General features: G+C 49.3%; 1 protein-coding gene across 2 annotated transcripts in view; it reads left to right on the forward strand.

The window, feature by feature from the left end:
* Nucleotides 1-21,883, forward strand: part of DNAI2 (dynein axonemal intermediate chain 2) — a 43,631-nt gene that overhangs the window by 8,230 nt on the left and 13,518 nt on the right. For both annotated transcript variants that reach the window (XM_028836750.2, XM_077972631.1), the window contains exons 3-8: nucleotides 2,838-2,999; nucleotides 5,119-5,240; nucleotides 8,366-8,508; nucleotides 9,791-9,904; nucleotides 18,352-18,491; nucleotides 20,004-20,126. In XM_028836750.2, the coding sequence (XP_028692583.1) occupies nucleotides 2,838-2,999; nucleotides 5,119-5,240; nucleotides 8,366-8,508; nucleotides 9,791-9,904; nucleotides 18,352-18,491; nucleotides 20,004-20,126 (804 nt within the window). The remainder of the gene's footprint in view (nucleotides 1-2,837; nucleotides 3,000-5,118; nucleotides 5,241-8,365; nucleotides 8,509-9,790; nucleotides 9,905-18,351; nucleotides 18,492-20,003; nucleotides 20,127-21,883) is intronic.

The raw sequence follows: 21,883 nt of genomic DNA on the forward strand, positions 1-21,883 counted from the left end.
CAAGCTCCTGGGCCCAAGTAGTCCTCCCGCCTTGGCCTCCCAAAGTGCTGGGAATACAGGCATGAGCCACTGTGCCCAGCCTGGGAGAGATATTCTGAGGGAGCAGAGGTTCATATCTACAGGCAACTACCCAGCTTGAGAAAAGGGAAGTGTCCCACAGAAAGTTCCGGCCAGAGGGGCCTCCATGATAAGAGAACTTACCTGGAGGGTCGTGGTCATGTGTTCAGAAGCCAGAGAGTTCCCTGTTTCTATGGACTAAGTGATTCACCCTAATTAGGTCGACAACTGCTGAGATAAAACGGTAACCAAATCACTTGATTTGGCCAAAACACGTCCAACAGTCAGGTGGGTGTGGGTGGTTTCAGTGACTCAGAGTTCAGATGAAGTAGGTGCTTCTCTCCCAGGACCAGCTGCTGTCCCGGGGATGAGAAGGCCTGTGGCCGTGGTGTAGCCAATAAGCAGAATGGCCGCCATGTGGGCCACACCCTGGGGGGCCCTCCTGTCGTTTCCAGCAGCTCTGCCTTTTCCAGACTTTTTTTTTTTTTAACCTTTCCTATGGTGCTGATCCAGACTTTTACCTTTTGTGAGAGCTGGCTTAAAAATGGAAAGGAGGCCGGGCGCGGTGGCTCAAGCCTGTAATCCTAGCACTTTGGGAGGCCGAGACGGGCGGATCACGAGGTCGGGACATCGAGACCATCCTGGCTAACACAGTGAAACCCCGTCTCTACTAAAAAAATACAAAAAACTAGCCGGACGAGGTGGCGGGCGCCTGTAGTCCCAGCTACTTGGAAGGCTGAGGCAGGAGAATGGCGTGAACCCGGGAGGCGGAGCTTGCAGTGAGCTGAGATCCGGCCACTGCACTCCAGCCTGGGTGACAGAGCGAGACTCCGTCTCAAAAAAAAAAAAAAAAAAAAAAAGGAAAGGAGATGGGAGTGACTTCACGAGGATGGGGTTTCCATTCTGGGTGATGTGAGAGTTTTGGAACGAGGCGGGGTTGATGGTTGCACAGCCCTGTGTATGATAACACTGCTGCAGTGTACGCTTTAAAATGGTTACGTGGTACATTTTATGTTACGTGTATTTTGCCACAATTTCTTAAAAATAGGAAGGGCTGGGCGTGCTGGCTCAGGCCTGTAATCCCAGTACTTTGGGAGACCAAGGTGAAAGGACGCTTGAGGCCACGAGTTTGAGACCAACCTGGGCAACATAGTGAGACTTCATTTCTACACTTTTTTTTTTTTTTAATTAGCCAGTTGTGGTGGCTCACACCTGTGGTCCCAGTTACTTGGGAGGTGGAGGCAGGAGGATTGCTTAAGCCCTGGAGTTCACAGCAGCAGTGAGTTGTGATCGCACCACAGCACTCCAGCTTGGGCAACAGAGCAAGACCCTGTCTCTAAAAATAAATAAATAAATAAATAATTTTTTAAAATAAAGTGAAAAGAAGGCAGAGGCGGGAGGATCACTTCAGCTCAGGAGTTTGAGACCAGCCTGGGCAACATGGTGAAACACCGTCTCTACAGAAGAAAAACAAAAACAAAAATTAGTCACATGTGGTGGTACACGCCTGTAGTCCCAGCTACTTGGGAGGCTGAGGCAGGAGGATCCCTTCAGCCTGAGAAGTCAAAGCTGTACTGGCCAGGTGCAGTGGCTCATGCCTGTAATCCCAGCACTTCCAGAGGCTGAAGCCAGTGGATCACCTGAGGTCAGGAGTTCGAGACCAGCCTGGCCAACATGGTGAAACCCCGTCTCTACTAAAAATACAAAAATTAGCTGGCTATGATGGCGAGCACCTGTAATCCCAGCTACTGAGGAGGCTGAAGCAGGAGAGTCACTTGAATCTGGGAGGCGAAGGTTGCAGTGAGCCGAGATTGCGCCATTGCATGCCAGCCTGGGCAACAACAACAACAAAAAAAAGCTGTAGTGAGTCGAGATCATGCCACTGCACTCCAGCCTGGGCGACAGAGCGAGACTCCGTCTCAAAAAAAAAAAAAAAAGAAGAAGAAGAAAGGAAAGAAGGGAAAGTGGCGAGACCCACGTGTAAAACTGTCCTCCCTGCTACAAAGGACAGGCAAAGCAAATCCAAACTCGGAGTTTTAACGTTCAATTTCTGTGACACTGACATTGTCAATGATAGGGTGGCATTGTTAATGATAGAGTGAAGAAAGACTATTCACTATTCACTTTTTCTTTTATTTCTTTCTTTCTTTTTTTTTTTTTTTTTTTGAGACAGAGTCTCACTCTGTCGCCCAGGCTGGAGTACAGTGGTATGATCTCGGCTCACTGCAACCTCTGCCTCCCAGGTTCAAGCGATTCTCCTGCCTCAGCCTCCCGAGTAGCTAGACTACAGGTGCCCACAACCATGCCTGGTTAATGTTTTGTATTTTTAGTAGAGACAGGGTTTCACCATGTTAGCCAGAATGGTCTTGATCTCCTGACCTCGTGATCTGCTTGCCTCAGCCTCCCAAAGTGCTGGGATTGGGATTACAGGAGTGAGCCACTGTGCCTGGCCAATTATTCGCCTTTTCTTTGGATTCTCACAGAGCAGATGGACAGGCTTCTCTGGTCCATTAGAATTCAGATAAGGTCAAAACTGGATTTTCATGACCACAGCTACCAGTTGCAAAGCTGCTTAGCTCCACAGGGTTGCGCTGTTGCAGCTACCTGTGCCCACCTGAGCACCAGGAATTTCCTTGCCTGCATCTGAAAATACTGTGGCTTTGGCCAGGGCGCCTCAGCATCCAGCCCTGGGAGCCCGCATGGGACCTGGATTGCAGAAGCGGCCGAGGGTTTGGGAGTATACCAGGGTGACATCTTCCCTCCTGCGGCTCTCTGTTTAGGCCAACACAGAGCGGTTTGAGATGGAGACCCGGGGAGTTAACCATGTCGAGGGGGGCTGGCCCAAGGACGTGAACCCCCTGGAGCTGGAGCAGACCATCCGTTTCCGGAAGAAGGTGGAGAAAGATGAGAACTACGTGAACGCCATCATGCAGCTCGGCTCTGTAAGGCTTCCTCCAGCCCCAGCTGCGAAAGCCCCATCCAGCACTGCAGCTCCCCGAGGGGGGCAGTGCCCAGCTGTGCCTGGCCCTCCCTGTGAGGCTCGTGTAGATGCTGGGGGAAGGGGACCAGCTGCTGTCTCAAGGAGCCTTCTGTCTGGGAGCAGGCAGAGGTCCTAATCGCAGACCAACAGGGAAGGCAGGCAGGTACAAGGGCTGACCAGGCATTAGGAGGAGTTTGACCTTGGGCAAAGGTGACCCCCAAGGTGCCCCACCCAGCAGCCAATAGGGATCATTCATTCATTTGACACATTCGGACTGAGCTTCAAGCCTCTGCCAGGCACAGTAGAGGTTGCAAAATGAATCTCACATAATTGTTCTACATAATTGCCAGTGCAAAAAAAAAAAATTGTTTTAAGGAAAAACAAATTTTAAATTTAAATTAAAAGAAAAAGAATCTCTTATACATCCTGTCCCAAAGAGTTTGCAGTCCATTGGAGGTCGAAGACAAATACAGAGACATCACCAGATAACACAAAAAGAAAGAAATGCGGAAAGAGAAGGGTGACTTGTCCTTTTACTCCATGAGGAGGCAGGGTCAATCTCCTGCTGAAGGGATCAGGAAGAAGTGGCAGGGCTTGGTTGTCCTTTGGTGGACATTTGCAATAAAGGGATAAAAGGGAGGGCATTCTGGGTGGAGGAACCAGCTGTCTGCAAGGACAGGAAGAAGGAGATGAGTGCCATATATATATACACACATATATATACACACACACATATATATGGTGAGTGATTAAATATATATTTTATGTATACACACACACTTTTATATATATACATATATATGGTGAGTGATTAATAATTTTGTTTGGGCTGGGCTTGGTGGCTCACACCTGTAATCCCAGCACTTTGGGAGGCCGAGGCAGGCAGATCACTCGAACTCAGGAGTTTGAGCCAACATAGCAAAACCCCATCTCTAGTAAAAATGCAAAGATTAGGCCGGGTGCAGTGGCTCAAGCCTGTAATCCCAGCACTTTGGGAGGCTGAGACGGGTGGATCACGAGGTCAGGAGATCGAGACCATCCTGGCTAACACGGTGAAACCCCGTCTCTACTAAAAAAAATACAAAAAACTAGCCGGGTGAGTTGGCGGGCGCCTGTAGTCCCAGCTACTCGGGAGGCTGAGGCAGGAGAATGGCCTAAACCCGGGAGGCGGAGCTTGCAGGGAGCTGAGATCCGGCCACTGCACTCCAGCCCGGGCGACAGAGCGAGACTCCGTCTCAAAAAAAAAAAAAAAAAAAAAATGCAAAGATTAGCCAAGTGTGGTGGCGCATGCCTGTAGTCCCAGCTACTCGGGAGGCCGAGGCAGGAGAACTGCTTGAACCTGAGAGACAGAAGCTGCAGTGAGCCCAGATCGCACCCCTGCACTCTAACCTGGGTGGCAGAGCAAGACTCTGTCTCAAAATAATAATAATAATAATAATTTTGTTTGGCTAGCATGGTGTTCTTCAACCTTTTTTTCATTATTGCCCCTCGTGTTTTTTCTAATGGCCTCCTACCTCCATAAAATGTTTGTTGCTGTTGTTGTTATTGAGACAGAGTCTCGTTCTGTCACCCAGGCTGGAGTGCAGTGGCGTGATCTTGGCTCACTGCAATCTCCACCTCCCGGGCTCAAGCAATTCTCCTGCCACAGCCTCCCAAGTAGCTGGGATTACAGGCGCCCGCCACTATGCCTGGCTAATTTGCTTTTGTATTTTTGGTAGAGGTGGGGTTTCACCATGTTGGCCAGGCTGGTCTCAAACTCCTGGCCTCAAGTGATCCACCCGCTTCAGCCTCCCAAAGTGCTGGGATTACAGGCGTGAGCCACTGCACCCGGCCCATCAAATGTTAATGCCATAGCGCATGTTCATGCGCTGCTTGTACTTCTATGCTTTGTACATAAAAAGTAATATTATTTTACCCCCAAGAACCAATTGAAAATTCCCCCATTGAAAGCACATGGTTAAGTGGATGGGAAAAGGCCCCTGGCTATGACCTGTCCCTCCCAGACTCCATTGCAGGCCTGGGCAATCTGAAAGGACCTCCCCTTACCTTACCACTGAGAACTTCTGACGTGTCCCCTCTAGATCATGGAGCACTGCATCAAGCAGAACAATGCCATTGACATCTATGAAGAGTATTTCAACGACGAGGAGGCCGTGGAAGTGATGGAGGAGGCCCCTTCAGCTAAAACCATCAATGTTTTCAGGTAGCACCATAGCCAGGCAGGTGTCTGGCCACCCTCGGTCACCCCCATGCAGGGGCGCCCCCAAAGGCAACTCCTTGCCAGTTGCTGCATGCCCTGGGTGCAGCACTCTCTGTGCTCTGGGCTTGATAAGCCACACGGTGATAAGGTGCCCAGCAGAGAAGTGGCCCGGCTCTGGGGGCGGGTCTGGCTGATGGAAAGGGAGTACAGACTCCAGAGAAAGTGAAATTGCCAATCTGTGTACAAGTGGAGCGTGTTCCTGCAGTGTAGAGTAAGTGCAAGTACAAAGCGTGAGCAGCTAGCAGCACTGTGGGCGAACAGGCCCCCGCTATGGCCTGCACTCATGCCAGTATATCCATGAATAACCCCAGAGGATAGCAGTTTGACACGAGGGATTCATCCCACGGGTGTGCATGTGTGTGTGTGTGTGCGTGAAATCACTGCAGGTGTGGATATTCACTGCAGAGGATGTGTGCCAGCCAAAGACTAGAACAAGCTAAGTCCATTTATAGGGGACTGGTTCTAGCAGTTCTGGTACACTCACATGACGGAATGCCATGCAGCTGGGAAAATGAGCGGGGCAGTCTGGGCGTGGTGGCTCACGCTTGTAATCTCAGCACTTTGGGGGCGCATCACCTGAGGTCAGTTTGAGACCAGCCTGGCCAATATGGCGAAACCCCATCTCTACTAAAAATACAAAAATTAACTGGGTGTGGTGGCACATGCCTGTAATCCCAGCTACTCAGGATGCTGAGACAGGAAAATCACTTGAACCCGGGAGGCAGAGGTTGCAGTGAGCCGAGATCGCACCACTGCACTCCAGCCTGGGCAATGGAGCGAGACTCTCCCTCAAAAAAAAAAAAGAGCAGTGCAAGTTCTTATGTGCTGATATGGAGTCATTTCCAGGATTCAGTATGGAAACAAAGCTGGTGCAGAACAGGGTGTGCAGAGTGCCACTTTTTGTGGCAGTCCCCAGCTTAAACCATTTTTTGACTTTGCAAGGGTGCAAAAGCAATAGAAATCCAGTAGAAACCGTACTTCAGGTACCCGTACAACCATTCTGGTTTTTGCCATCAGTACAGTATTCAGAAAATTACATGAGCTGTTCACCTTTTTATTATAAAATAAGCTTTGCGTTAGGTGATTTTGCCCAGCTCTAGGCTAATATAAGTGTTCTGAGCATGTAGGCTCAACTAAGATGTGATGCTAGGTCGGTTAGATGTATTCAATGCATTTTCAGCTCCTGATATTTCCAACGTACTATGGATTTATCAGATGTAGCCAACATCATCAGTCAAGGAGCATCTGCATATGTGTATAAATATATGCATATGTGTATGTGTGTATATATATATATGTATATGTATGTTTACATGCTTGATGTGAGGAGAATGTCTGTGATTTTGGACTTCTGGTGTCCGGAACTGTGAGAGAATCAGTTTCTGTTATTTGAAGCCACCCAGTTTGTGGGACCTCATTGCAGCAGCCCCGGGAATTGAATACCCCATCCCAGAGCACCTTTGTAGGGTGTCCAAAAGAAGCTGATAGGCCGGGCGCGGTGGCTCAAGCCTGTAATCCCAGCACTTTGGGAGGCCGAGACGGGCGGATCACGAGGTCAGGAGATCGAGACCATCCTGGCTGACACGGTGAAACCCCGTCTCTACTAAAAAATACAAAAAAACTAGCCGGACGAGGTGGTGGGCGCCTGTAGTCCCAGCTACTCGGGAGGCTGAGGCAGGAGAATGGCATGAACCGGGAGGCGGAGCTTGCAGTGAGCCAAGATCACGCCACTGCACTCCAGCCTGGGCGGCAGAGCGAGACTCTGTCTCAAAAAAAAAAAAAAAAAAAAAAAAAAAAAAAAAAAAAAAAAAAGCTGATAGGAAGGAGAGCTTGGGGACAGGGATGGGGAGAGGACTGGGGAAGAGGGACTCCTCGGCCTTGAAGACTGGTGGAAGGAGTTGCGGAAAGTGGGTGGAAGTGGGAAGGACCGTGCTCTGTGGCCTCAGTTTTGACCATGAAGAAAAAAGCAAGGCTGTCCTCTCAGATGACTGGAGATGAGCAGGAGGCTGGAATAGGGCAGTGGGAGGTACCGGGGGAATGTGGAGGGGAAGCCTCTGGACCTGGGGCAGGGGTCAGACCTTGGGTCTGGGTGATGCAGGGCTAGAGGAGTGAAAGGTGTTTTGGAAATGACTTGCCTCAGATCCCAACTCTGGGGAATTTCACTACCACGGCTGACTGAGGGGCCTGGGAAGGACCTAGCCCAGTCCCAGCACAGCAAGAAAGAACTCTTCTGAGGCAGGGCTGACTCATGGTGTGCAAGCAGGGCCAATGGCTGTCAGCAAGGGGTGTGCAGGAGAGGGCACAGTGGGACAGAGGCTGCCCTTCCTGTTGCCCTCCAGCCCTGCTGGGCTCTGACCTCATATATGGACCAACGGAGCAGGATGATGCGTTAGAAATCATTCAAGGGGCCGGACGTGGTGGCTCATGCCTATAATCTTAGCACTTTGGGAGGCCGAAGTGGGTGGATCATCTGAGGTCAGGAGTTTGAGACCAGCCTAGGAAACACGGTAAAATTCCGTCCCGCCGGGCACAGTGGCTCAAGCCTGTAATCCCAGCACTTTGGGAGGCCGAGACGGGCGGATCATGAGGTCAGGAGATCGAGACCATCCTGGCTAATACGGTGAAACCCCGTCTCTACTAAAAAATACAAAAAACTAGCCGGGCGAAGTGGCGGGTGCCTGTAGTCCCAGCTACTCGGGAGGCTGAGGCAGGAGAATGGCGTTAACCCGAGAGGAGGAGCTTGCAGTGAGCTGAGATCCGGCCACTGCACTCCAGCCTGGGTGACAGAGCAAGACTCCGTCTCAAAAAAAAAAAAAAAAAAAAAAAAAAACCCCGTCTCTACTAAAAATACAAAAATTAGCTGTGTGTAATGGGAGGCGCCTGTAATCCCAGCTACTCGGGAGGCTGAGGCAGGAAAATCGCTTGAACCCAGGAGGCAGAGGTTGCGGGAGCCGAGATTATGCCACTGCCTGGGGGACAGAGCAAGACTCCATCTGACCAAAAAAAAAAAAAGGAGAAATTGGGGATCCTCACATTCCGCCTTTTGCTCTCTTCCCTCTCCCCTGCAGGGACCCCCAGGAAATAAAGAGGGCTGCCACACACCTCTCCTGGCACCCTGATGGCAACAGGAAGTTGGCAGTGGCATACTCCTGCTTGGATTTTCAGCGGGCGCCTGTGGGCATGAGCAGCGATTCATACATCTGGGACCTGGGTGAGAAGCAGCAGGGTCCTGGGAGGACTGAGGGCTGGGACCAGCACAAGCCGAGGAGTGGGAGGGAGGGGGAGGAGGTCAAGGACACTCACGGGGTTGGTACCTCAAGGGAGGGGCCCACAGTCGAGGAGGAAGCCACTCTTCTCCTTCCTACCTTGTCTGGTTTCAGGCAGAGCCTGAAATCAGAAGCAGTAAACCCCCTCCAATTCCAGATTCTTAGTTCGAGGCATGAAGACCTGACCCCATGGGATCTCAATTCTTAGCTCCTAAAGAGCATATTAGGCCGGGCATGGTGGCCCATGCCTGTAATCCCAGCACTTTGGGAGGCCAAGGCGGGCGGATCACCTGAGGTCAGGAGTTCAAGACCAGCCTGGCTAACATGATGAAACCCCGTCTCTACTAAAATTACAAAAATTAGCTGTGCTTGGTGGTGGGTGCCTGTAATCCCAGCTACTTGGGAGACTGAGGCAGGAGAATCGCTTGAACCCAGGAGTCAGAGGTTGCAGTGAGCCGAGATCATGCCGCTGCACTCCATCCTGGGTGACAGACAGAGTGAGACTCTGTCTCAACAACAACAACAAAAAAGAGTATATGGAAAGAGTGCCCAGCAGACTGAGAAGGGACTCAGGGGCAGTGGAATGGAACTTGGGCCTTTGTCCCGTCTGTCCTGACACTTGCCTTTAATTCATGGCCTGCAGGAGCAGCGTGTCCCTTTATTAGCACAAACCATTGTCTACAGAAGGGCTGGCAAGACACAGGCAGGGAGAGGGTGGTGGTGGCTTCATGCTCTCCAGCTTCCCTTCGTTGGCAGCATTATTAAAATAAACGTGTAGGTGCCAGGCACAGAGCTAACGCCCGACACCCCAGCAGCTCAGTGAGTTCTGGCAGCAGCCCCATGGGGTGGACTCCGTCGTTATCTGCAGTCCACAGACCTGGTTTGAAGAAACTGGCAGAGAGCTGACTTTACATAAAAACCTTAGTATCAAAACCTCGTTTGACACCAAACCCGGGAATTGGACTAGAAATATAATTATCACACACATAGGCACACCCCAATCCTGTTCACCGAAAATAAAAACCATCAGCAAAGCCCCTAGGTCAAGAATGCCAGATTCTGGCCAAGGTGGACCAGGGGGTGCAGCCTGGAGAAAGACTGGAGGGGCTCCCAGGCTTCCCCCCCTGCCACCATGTCCCCACTACCCACCTGCAGAAGGGGTGAAACTTGTTGATCCTGTCCTTTTCTTTCCAGGCCTGATGGGATATTTTTTTTTCTGCTTTATAGAAAACCCCAATAAGCCTGAACTTGCTCTGAAGCCATCATCTCCACTTGTTACCTTGGAGTTCAACCCCAAAGATTCCCACGTGCTCCTGGGTGGCTGCTACAATGGACAGATAGGTAAGGAGGGACCCAGGCTTTTTTTGTCTTTTGTTTTTTGTTTTTAAGATGGAATTTCACTCCTGTTGCCCAGGCTGGAGTGCAGTGGCGCAATTTCGGCTCACTGCAACCTCCGCCTCCTGGGTTCAAGCGATTCTCCTGCCTCAACCTCCTGAGTCACTGAGATTACAGGTGCCCACCACCACGCCTGACTAATTTTTTTGTTATTTTTAGTAGAGACGGGGTTTCACCATGTTGGCCAGGCTGGTCTCGCACTCCTGACCTCAGTTGATTCACCCACCTGGGCCTCCCATAGCGCTGGGATTACAGGTGTGAGCCACTGCGCCTGGTCGGGACCCAGGCTCTTAGTCAGAGCCAATCCTGCTGCCTCACCCAGACTGGAGTGCAGGGGCACGATCTCGGCTCACTGCAGCCTCCACCTCTCGGATTCAAGTGATTCCCCTGCCTCAGCCTCCCAAGTAGCTGGGATTAGTCTCATGTCACCACGCCTGGCTAATTTTTGTCTTTTTTCAGTAGAGTTAGCGTTTCACCATGTTGGCCAGACTGGTCTCGAATTCCTGACCTCAAGTGATCCTCCCTCCTTGGCCTTCCAAAGTGCTGGGATTACCAGCATGCGCCACCATGCCTGGCCGGTATTAATTCTCGAAATGTTTGGTAGAACTCATCAGTGAAGCCATCTGGTCCCTGGCTTTTCTTTATTGGAAGCTTAAAAGTTACAATTCCGTCCCTTTACTTGTTATAGATCCTCTTCCCATTTTCTGTTTCTTCTTTTATTGGTTTTGGTAGTTTCTGGCTTTCTAGGAACTTTTCCATTTCATCAAGTTGTCTAGTTTGTTGACATATAATTGTTCACAGTATTCCCTTATAATCATTTTCTTTTCTTTTTCTTTTTTCTTTTTTTTTTTTTTTTTTTTTTGAGACGGAGTTTTACTCTGTTGCCCAGGATGGAGTGCAGTGGTGCAATCACGGCTTATTGCAGCCTCGACCTCCTGGGCCCAAGCCATCCCTCCACCTCAGCCTCCCGAGTAGCTGGGACTACAGGCGTGTGCCACCACGCTCGGCTAATTTTTGTAGTTTTTGTAGTCACAAGGTTTCATCATGCTGCCCACGCTGGTCTTAAACTCCTGGGCTCAAGCAATCCACCTGCCTTGGCTGGCCTCCCAAAGTGCTGGGATGAACCACCATGCCTGGCCTGATTTCAATCTTTTAAAATTTATTGAGACTTGTTCTATGGCCTAGCATATTGTCCATCCTGGAGAATGTTCCATGAGCACTCGAGAAGACTATATTCTGCTTATTGTCCGGTGGAGTTTTCTATAGATGTCCAGGAGGTCTTGTCTATAGGGCTGGTCAGGACTTCTATTTCCTTGTTGATCTTTCACCTAGTAGCTATGTCTATTATTGAAGGGAGGATACTGACATCTGCCATTGTTATTGTTGACTTGTCTATTTCTCCTTCAATTTTGTCAGGTTTTGCTTCCTGTATGTTAAGGCTGTGTTATTAGGTACATGCACATGTTTATAATTCTTAAGTTATCGTAGTGAATTAACCCTTTTATCAGTATGTAATGTCTTTATTTGTCTCTAGTAGCATTTTTCATCTCAAAGTCTGTCTGTCTTTGAGACAGGCACTCCAGCTCTGTTTGGTTACCGTTTGCATGGTATATCTTTCCCCATCCTTTTACTTTTAACCTGTTTGCCTCCTCGAATCTAAAGTATGTCTCTTGTAGCCAGGTGTGGTGACATGCACCTGTAATCCCAGCTACTTGGGAGGCTAAGGCATGAGAATTGCTTGAACCTGGGAGGCTGAGATTGCAGTGAGTCGAGATCCTGCCACTGAACTCCAGCCTGGGCGACAGAGCGAGACTCCATCCCAAAAAAATAAAAAGTAAATAAATAAATAAAGTATATCTCTTGTAGATTACATGTAGCTGGCATACAGATGAATCATAGATTTTTTGTTTGTTTGTTTGTTTTTTGAGACAGAATCTCACTCTGTCACCCAGGCTGGAGTGCAGTGGTGTGATCTCAGCTCACTGCAACCTCTGCCTCCTGGGTTCAAGTGATTCTCCTGCCTCAGCCTCCCAAGTAGCTGGGATTACAGGTGCCAGCCACCACACCCAGCTAATTTTTGTATTTTTGAGATGAGGTTTTACCATGTTGGCCAGGTTGATCTCAAACTCCTGGCCTCAAGCGATGTGCCCACCTCGGCCTCCCAAAGTGCTGGGATGACAGGCGTGCACCACCGTGCCCAGCCCGGATCATGGTTTTTTTCCTTTTAATCTATTCTGTCAATCTCTGGTTTTAAGTGGAGAGTTTAATCTATTTATATTAATTTAATTACTGATACAGTTTACATCCGCTATTTTGCTTTTTTTCTATATGTCTTAAATCTTTTTGTTCTTTCTCCATAACTGCCTTCTTTTGTGTTACATATTTTCTAGTGTACCATTTTAATTCCCTTATCATTTCTTTTTTTTTCTTTTCTTTCTTTTTTTTTTTTTTAGAGACAAGGTCTCACTCTGTCACCCAAGCTGGGGTGCAGTGCCATGATCATAGCTCACTGCAGCCTCAAACCCCTGGGCTCAAGCAATCCTCCCACCTCAGCCTCCTGAGTAGCTGGGACGACAGGTGCATGTCACCACACCCAACTACTTTTTTATTTTTTAATTTTTGTAGAGATGGGGTCTTGCTATGTTGCCCAGGCTGGTCTCGAACTCCTGGCTTCAAGCAATTCTCCCACCTTGGCCTCCCAAGGTGCTGGGATTTCAGGCATGAGCCACTGCACCCAACTTCAGCTGTTGATCTTATTGGTGATCCCGTGTATATTATGAGTCATTTTTCTCTTGCTGCTTTCAAGAGTCTCTGGCTTCAGCTTTGATTATGATGTTTCTAGGTATGGATATCTTTGAGTTTATGCCACTTGGAATTCATTGAGTTTCTTGGATGTGTAGATTTTTTTAAAAACAAATCAAATATGGGCCGGGCACGGTGGCTCATGCCTGTAATCCCGGCACTTTGGGAGGCCAAGGCAGGCAGATCATGAGGTCAGGAGATCAAGACCATCCTGGCTAACATGGTGAAACCCCATCTCTACTAAAAATACAAGAAATTAGCTAGGTGTGGTGGTGGGCGCCTGTAGTCCCAGCTACTTGGGAGGCTGAGGCAGGAGAATGGCATGAACCCGGGAGGTGGAGCTTGCAGTGAGCCTAGATCATGCCACTGCACTCCAGCCTGGGCGACAGAGCAAGACTCTGTCTCAAAAAAAAAAAAAAAATCAAATATGGAATATTTACAACCATTATTTATTCAAATATTCTTTCCTACCCTTTCTGTCTCTCCTCTCCTTCTGTGACTTCCATTATGTGTATGTTGGCATGCTTGATGGTGTCCCATAGGTCTTTAGACTCTGTTTTTCTTTGTTCTCTTTTGCTTCGCTTCCTCAGACTACATAATCTCAATTGGCCCATCTTCACATTCAGTGATTCTTCTGCCTGCTCAAATATGCCATCCTGTAGCTTCTCTACTATATTTTTATTTTGGTTAATGACTCCAGAATTTCTATTTTGTTCTTTCTTTCAAAAATAATATCTGTCTTTTTCGGATGTGGTGGCTCGTGCCTGTAATCCTAGCACTTCGGGAGGCTGAGGTGGGAGGATTACCTGAACTCAGGAGTTCAAGACCAGCGTGGGCAATATGGTCAAACCCTGTCTCTACTAAAATACAAAAAAAAAAAAAAAAAAAAAAGAGCCAGGTGTGGTGGAGTGTGGCTGCAATCTCAGCTACTTGGGAGGCTGAGGCAAGAGAATTGCTTGAACCCAGGAGGCGGAGGTTGCAGTAAGCTGAGATCGTGCCCCTGCACTCCAGGCTGGGCAACAAAGCGAAACTCTGTCTTCAAAAATAATAATGATAATAATTTTTGTCTATTTGTAATTTTTATTTGGTGACATATCATCTCAGGCTTTTCTTTAGTTCTTTCAATGTGACTTCCTTTACTTCTTTGAACATGTTTAGCACGGCTGATGTGAGGCCTTTGTCTAGTTAGTCCAACATCTGGGCTCCTTGGGGACAGTCTCTATTTATTGCTTTTTTATTCCTGGGTTTGGGCCACACATTTGTATTTCTTGGCATGTCTTATAACTTTTTTTTATTAAAAACTATACTTTTTGTATGATTTAATGTGGCAACTTTACAAATCAGATTGACACACCTCCCAGAGCTTGTGCTGTTGCTGTTTGTTGTAGTTGTTCTTTGTTTCATTAATGAATTTTCTTAGCTAGTTCTGGAAAGTCTGTATTCTCTGTCACGTGTGACCACTTATAGTCTCTGCTTAGCTTAGTGATTAGTTAATGATTGGACAAAGATTTCCTTAAGCATTTGTCACCAAAAAATCTCCCCTTCTCTGCCAAGGGGCTCTGTGTGCGTGTGTGAGCATGCCTTCACACTCAGCCAGGCAGTTGTCAACTCTGCCTTAGTGTCTGTGCAGAGATGAGGTCAGCCAGAGACGAGAGTTTAGGGCTTTATCAGCTTTCCTGAGCATGACACAGCTCTGGGCGTGCACCCAGCACTATCCATGCTTGTGACTTTCTAGACTCCCAGGAATACGTCAGATCTTTTCAAAGCCCCGTGGGCACATCATGCTTCAGCTTTTCCTTGTATTTATCTACTGTTGTTGTTTAAATTTAATAGAGGCTGAGCACAGTGGCTCACGTCTGTAATCCTAACACTTTGGGAGGCTGAGGCAAGAGGATCGCCTGAGTTCAGGAGTTTGAAACTAGCCTGGGCAGCTTAGTGAGATCTTGCCTCGAAAGAGAAAGAGAGAGAGAGAGAGAGATAGAGAGAGAGAGAGAGAGAGAGAAAGAAAAATAGGGACAGGGTCTTGCTATGTTGAACAGGTAGGTTGTGAACTCCTGGCCTCAAGCAGTCCTGCCTCAGCCTTCCAAAGTACAGGCGTGAGCCACTGTACCCGGCCCAGCTTTTCCTTTTAAGCTTTTTCATCGGTTTATTCCTTGCCCCACTGTTATCCACTGCCTCAGGAAGCTGCAAAGTTAGTCAGTTGCCTGCAATTACACCCTGATGAAAAGACTTTTCACACCAGGCAAAGGCTGAACCAAGTCAATTACAGCCAACCTTGCAAGAGGAGCCTTATCAGGGAACCACCAGACACTGAGATAATGACAGTTCTTTGGGCATGAGACTTGAAAGGAGCTCCAGCCCATTCTGCTCCCTCTTGTGGCGCCAGGCTACTGTTTTTCATCGGGAGTGCAGGATGTGAATTTTCAAGGCTACCACGGAACTGCAGAGTGTGCATTCTTAACTAGGGCAAGTGAAAATGCCACTGTTTTTACCAAGATTCTACTGTTTTTCTTGAATAAACATTCTCCCGACTGCCCTAAGCCTCTGGCTAATTTCCAGAGTTCTGAAAAAGTTGATTGTGACCATTTTTGCCAGTTTTCTCACTGCTATTATGGAGGAGAGAATTTTTGGAGGTCCTTACTTCATGGATTTTGCTGATGGCACACCTGGAAAACTGATTTTTTTTTTTTTTTTCCTTGAGATGGAGTCTTGCTGTGTCACCCAGGCTGGAGTGCAGTGGCCCGATCTTGGCTCACCGCAAGCTCCACCTCCTGAGTTCATGCAATTCTCCTACTTCAGCCTCCCAAATAGCTGGGACTACAGGTGCCCGCCACCACGCCCAGCTAATTTTTGGTACTTTTTTTTAGTAGAGATGGGGTTTCACTGTGTTAGCCAGTATGGTCTAAACCCCTGACCTCGTGATCTGCCTGCCTCTGCCTCCCAAAGTGCTGGGATTACAGGCATGAGCCACTGCTGCGCCTAGCCTTTTTTTTTTTTTTTTTTTTTTTTTTTTGAGACAGAATCTCGCTCTGTCACCCAGGCTAGACTACGGTGATGCGATCTCAGCTCACTGCAACCTCCGCCTCCTGGGTTCAAGAGATCCTCCTGCCTCAGCCTCCCCAGTGGCTGGTGCATGCCGACACGCCTGGTCAATTTTTGTATTTTTAATAGAAATGGAGTTTTGCTATGTTAGCCAGGCTGGTCTCAAACTCCTGGCCTCAAGTGACCCACCCACCTTGACCTCCCAAAGTGCTGGGATTACAGGCGTGAGCCACTGAACCCGGCCCAAACTGCTTTTTTTAATCTCTAGTGAGATCAGAAGTCACCTAACTGGATTGGCTCTGAATGTCCCTACTTGCTCTGTTCCCTTGACCCTGGAGTCATCAGACATCCAACCCATGACTACACCCAGGCCAGTCTTGACCCTGGGCATGAAAAACATTCCCCACCCCTCCCCCTCTGTATGTTCTTTTTTTTTTTTTTTTTTTTTTTGAGACAGAATCTTGCTCTGTCACCCAGGCTAGAGTGCAGTGGCGCTATCTCGGCTCACTGCAAGCTCCGCCTCCTGGGTTAACGCCATTCTCCTGCCTCAGCCTCCCCAGTAGCTGGGACTACAGGTGCCCGCCACTGCGCCCGGCTAATTTTTTGTATTTTTAGTAGAGATGGGGTTTCACCGTGTTAGCCAGGGTGGTCTCCATCTCCTGACCTCGTGATCTGCCCGCCTCGGCCTCCCAAAGTGCTGGGATTACAGACGTGAGCCACCGCGCCTGGCCCTCTGTATGTTCTTATACTTTTGCTTCTTCTTTGGGAGTGGGAGCCAGGATGCTGAGAAACTCCTCCTCCGAAACTCTGTTGTCAGCTGCTTCCTGAGGCCCGGATCTCCCTCTCAGACCTGCTGCCTCCTGCTCAAGGGAGCTTTCAGATTATGGAATAGACCTGGGCTCCCATAAACGTCCCTGCCAAATTATCTGGGTGCCAGAGCTCTAACAGACCGAAGCGGAGCCACTTTGCCATGATTAATTCAGGAGCCTTGCCTCACTCATTATTCATAACCTCTTTCCGTGGTTTTTCATGCCGGCTCATACCAGCCCAGACTCTGGCGCTCCACTGCTCCAAGAAGGGCCCCTCTAGGGACCATGTAGGACCCAGTGGGACCTACCCTTGAGCACTGCTTTGCCAAAGCAGAGCAGGCTTATCTTTTATTTTTATTTATTTTTATGTTTTGTTTTGTTTTTGAGACAGTCTTGCTTTGTTGCACAGACTGGAGTGCAGTGATGTGATCTCAGCTCACTGCAACCTCCGCCTCCCAGGCGCGAGCGATTCTCATGCCTCAGCCTCCTGAGAAGCTGGGATTACAAGTGCCCACCACCATGCCCAGCTAATTTTTTTGTATTTTTAGTAGAGATGGGGTTTCACTATGTTGGCCAGGCTGGTCTTGAACTCCTGACGTCAAGTGATCCAGCTGCCTCAACCTCCCAAAGTGCTGGGATTACAGGTGTGAGCCACCACACCTGGCTTATTTTTATTTTTTGAGACAGGGTCTTGCTCTGTCACCCAGGCTGGAGTGCAGTGGCACGATCATGGCTCACTGCAGCCTCAACCTCCCAGGCTCAAGCAATTCTCCCACCTCAGCCTCCCGAGTAGCGGGAACTACAGGCGAGTGCCACCATGCCCAGCTAGTTTTTAAATTTTTTGTAGAGACGGGATCTCACTATGTTGCCCAAGCTGGTATTGGATTCCTGGGCTCAAGCAATCCTTTTGCCTCAGCCTCCTAATGTGCTAGGATTACAGGCATGAGCCACTGTACTTGGCTGAGCAGGCTTATCTAAGGAAACATGTTTCTGGGCCAGCTTAGTTCAGGGGCAAATGCCTTGGACTTGGAGAAATACTAAGTCAAAGCTTATGAACTAAGTACTTTTGTTATTTTACAAAACGGCCTTTCCTAGAAACAGCGCTGAGTGACAGGGTGAGCCCTCATTGTGCATTCATGGGAAAATGGAAATGAAATCTAACAGGACAGAGGACAGATAACCTTCCCGTCTTTCTTGGCGAAGCACTAATAACAGATCACAGTAAAGGCTGAAGCTCCTCTGTGAGTTTCTTTCCAGCAGAGGCAGCAGAGGTATAAAGGATAAAAGGGAAAGAGCTAATGCAGCAGAGAGAGTCACCTACATGGGGCCCTTCCACGTGCTCTTCCCTGCGGTAGGGACTCGGCTTTCCTCCCGCCTGGCTCCCTCCACCTTGAGGCTTATCTTCCATCTCAGCTACCTGTCACTTCCTCCAGGAGGCCTTCCCTGACCACCCTCATGTGTTCCCCTGCCACTACGCCTATGCCATCCCCAGAGGCTTTCCCAGGGCCGAGTGTTGGGTAGGGAGGGGCTGAAGGAACTGAATGAAGCTTGCACTCCGGGAGTCTCTCCAGAGAGTCTGTGGGGGTGGTAGGAAACTCAGGCTGATTGGAACCAAGCCATGATTCTAAAACACCACGTATCTGCCAAACCAGAAACAGCAGTCCCCCTGTCTCCCCTGCTCCCTGCCCCAGGGAAGGAAGCCTGTGCCCCCCTCCACTCCTTCATCTCCTTCCTCACCAGCCTGCTGGGACACCCGAAAGGGCAGCCTGGTGGCGGAGCTATCCACCATTGAGTTCAGCCACCGAGACCCTGTGTATGGCACCATCTGGCTGCAGTCGAAGACGGGCACCGAGTGCTTCTCAGCATCCACGGATGGGCAGGTACCCACCAGCCAGACACTGGGGAGGGGAGGGAAGGGAGAGGCAGTAACTGTTCCCTGGTTCCCCATCAGAATCCCTGGGGACATTTCCTTTAACACATTTTATTTTGAGACAGAGTTTCACTCTTGTCGCCCAGGCTGGAGTGCAATGGCACGATCTCGGTTCACTGCAACCTCCGCCTCCTGGGTTCAAGCGATTCTCCTGCCTCAGCCTCCCGAGTAGCTGGGACTACAGACGCCTGCCACCATGCCTGGCTAATTTTTTATTTTTAGCAGAAATGGTGCCTCACTATGTTGACCAGGCTGGTCTTGAACTCTGACCTCAGGTGATCCACCCACCTCGGCCTCCCAAAGTGCTGGGATTACAGGCATGAGCCACCGCGCCCGGCCATGCACTTTATTTTTAAATTGAGTAGTGATAATACATGCCCTCGGAATAGAATCTAAAGAGTGCAAAAAAGAAAATGCCTTCCTCTCATCTCTGCCTGCACTTCCTCCTCTCCCTCCCTCTCCTATGTCTGCCTTCGGAGCTAGTCTCTGCACATGCAAGGAAACACATCTCTCTCTTCTTCACTCTTTATTTTTGCACACTTTACATACTAGTCTGTACTTGATGTTTTTCATTGTGTATACCTTGGAGATAGTTTCATGTTTCATACACTACCACCCCCTGCCTGTTAATAATTGCATCCTGTGGGTGTACCATAATTTATATATGGATTCTAATATTTTGTTGTTACCCCCAAAAAAATGTAGCAAAGAGCATCTTTATACACAGATTATTGCACACATGCAGGGATACATCTACAGCAGACATTGCTGGCAGTGGGACTTCTAGGTCAGAGCATACATGCTTTTTTTTTTTTTTTTTTTTTTGAGATGGAGTCCTGCTCTGTCACCCAGGCTGAAGTACAGTGGCGCCATCTTGGCTCACTGCAAGCTCCGCCTCCTGGGTTCATGCCATTCTCCTGCCTCAGCCTCCCGAGTATCTGGGACTACAGGCGCCCGCCACCACGCCCAGCTAATTTTTGTATTATTATTATTTTTTTTAGTAGAGACAGGGTTTCACCATGTTAGACAGGATGGTCTTGATCTCCTGACCTCGTGATCCGCCCACTTCGGCCTCCCAAAGTGCTGGGATTACAGGCGTGAGCCACCACGCCTGGCTGCACACATGCATTTTTAACATTGCTGGATATCGCCTTATTGAGGGGAGTGTTGGCATACACGGATTCTTGGCCTTGCATCTGGAGGTTTTGATTCAGTAGGTCGAGGGCAAGGCCTCAGCATCTGGGTTGTATGAAGCTTGTCGGTGACTCTGATGATCAGCCAGGTGTGGGAACTGTGGACAGAGCAGCAATCCTCAAAGTGTATTTGCTCCCACGAATTGCTGGGAGCTCCATCTTTTGTGGCCCAGGGGCTGACCCCAGGAAGGTGGGGTGAGGGTGGAAAAGACAAAAGCCGGGGGAAATACAGGGCCTCGAAGTCTCACTGTCGTCCCACCTCCTGCCAGGTCATGTGGTGGGACATCCGAAAGATGAGTGAGCCCACTGAGGTTGTGATCATGGACATCACCAAAAAGGAGCAGTTGGAAAATGCCTTGGGGGCCATCTCCCTGGAGTTCGAATCTACTTTGGTGAGTGTCCCTTGCTGTCCCTTCCCTGACTTGCATTGCCAGGGCAGCCAGGGCTAAAGACAGGCCATTGCTAGGATATCAGGTGCTTGTGGAACCCAGCACCAGCCCAGGGAGGCCAGCCTCACTGCCCCCATCCTAGACGTGTGTGGCCTTTACAACAACTTTCCAGCAGGGGGCAGCAGAGCTTCTCGAAGAAGGACACCGTTGTCGTGGCACCATTTTTGGCCCGTGGCCCAGCTGAACACAGAGGGCAATCTTTTGACAGGACAATTCCAGAAAAGCCCTGTTTCCTGGGGAAGGTCACGCCCAGGACCAACATAGGGAGGCCTAGACTCCAACCCAGGCCCTGGCTCTGCCTGGCATTGGGGCCCTAGGCTGGTCACCTGCCTTCCTCTGGGGAAATGAGGTCAGACCAGGCTCCTTGGAAAACCAGAGCACATGCATGGTCTTGGTGTTCAGTAACTGAGAAAGAATGACAAAGAAATATCAAAGTTCAGGCTGGGCAGGGTGGCTCACGTCTGTAATCCCAGCACTTTGGGAGGCCAGTAAGACCCCCCCAAATCTTTACCAAAAAAGAAAGCAAGAAAGAGAGGGAGAGAGAGGAAAAAAAGGAAAGAAAAAGGAAGGAAGGAAGGAAGGAAAGAAAGAAAAAGAAAGGAAGAAAAGTATCAATGTGAGGCCAGGCACAGTGGCTCACACCTGTAATCCCAGCACTTTGGGAGGTGGGAGGATCACTTGAGCCCAGAAGTTCAAGACCAGCCTGGGCAACATAGCAAGACCCTATCCCTAAATAAGAAAAGAAAAAAAGGACTGGGCACGGTGGCTCACACCTGTAATCCTGGCACTTTGAGAGGCCAAGGTGGGCGGATCAACTGAGGTTGGGAGTTCAAGACCAGTCTGACCAATATGGAAAAACCCCATCTCTACTCAAAATACAAAATTAGCTGGGCATGGAGGTGCATGCCTGTAATCCCAGCTACTCAGGAGGCTGAGGCAGGAGAATCGCTTGAACCTGGGAGGCGGAGGTTGCGGTGAGCCAAGATCGTGTCATTACACTCCAGCCTGGGCGACAAGAGTGAAACTCCATCTCAGAAAAAAACAAAGAAAATAAAAGAAAAACAGGAAATATCAAAGTTTGAGCATAATGCAAATGTGTTAGAGGAGGGAAGCTTCTAGAAGCAGTAAAGGAAGACTTCCTCACTAGAGTAAGAAGATACCTTTCCCTTGTTGTTGGTTTTTGGCTTGGGCTGAGTCTTGGTTTATGTCTCAGTGCAGCCCAGGCCTGGTTCCCCCTTGGAGGTGTCACTTGTTTGCTTCGGGGTCATGTGCCATCATTCCTAGGGCTTTGGGAGGCTCTGGCCTTGAACCTGCCTGGGCAACCCTAGCTCAAGGCTGAGAGATGAGTGTTGGTGGGATGAGGAGACAAGTCCACTGACCCCTCCCCAGAGGACAAGGCACTGGGCATGGAGGTTGGGGTGGCAAGGACTCAGGAGAACATTCTGTCCCAGAGGCAAGGCTTTCTAGGCCAAGTGCTAGACATACAACCACATCACAACTAGGGCCATCTCCTCCATGTCTGGCCTTTGCAGGGTGCACACGGTGTGCTGAACACTTGTGGCTGCCTGATTTCATAAGCTCGTGCAATCGCCTATAACCATTTCGTGGGGTAAAGTTTTTATCCATACTTGCCAGATACACACGATGAGTCTTCGTGAGATTACGTTGTGAGTCCTAGTACCTGGTAAAGCCGAGACTCA

Source organism: Macaca mulatta, chromosome 16, assembly GCF_049350105.2.
Source record: "Macaca mulatta isolate MMU2019108-1 chromosome 16, T2T-MMU8v2.0, whole genome shotgun sequence".
NCBI classification, from domain to species: domain Eukaryota; kingdom Metazoa; phylum Chordata; class Mammalia; order Primates; family Cercopithecidae; genus Macaca; species Macaca mulatta.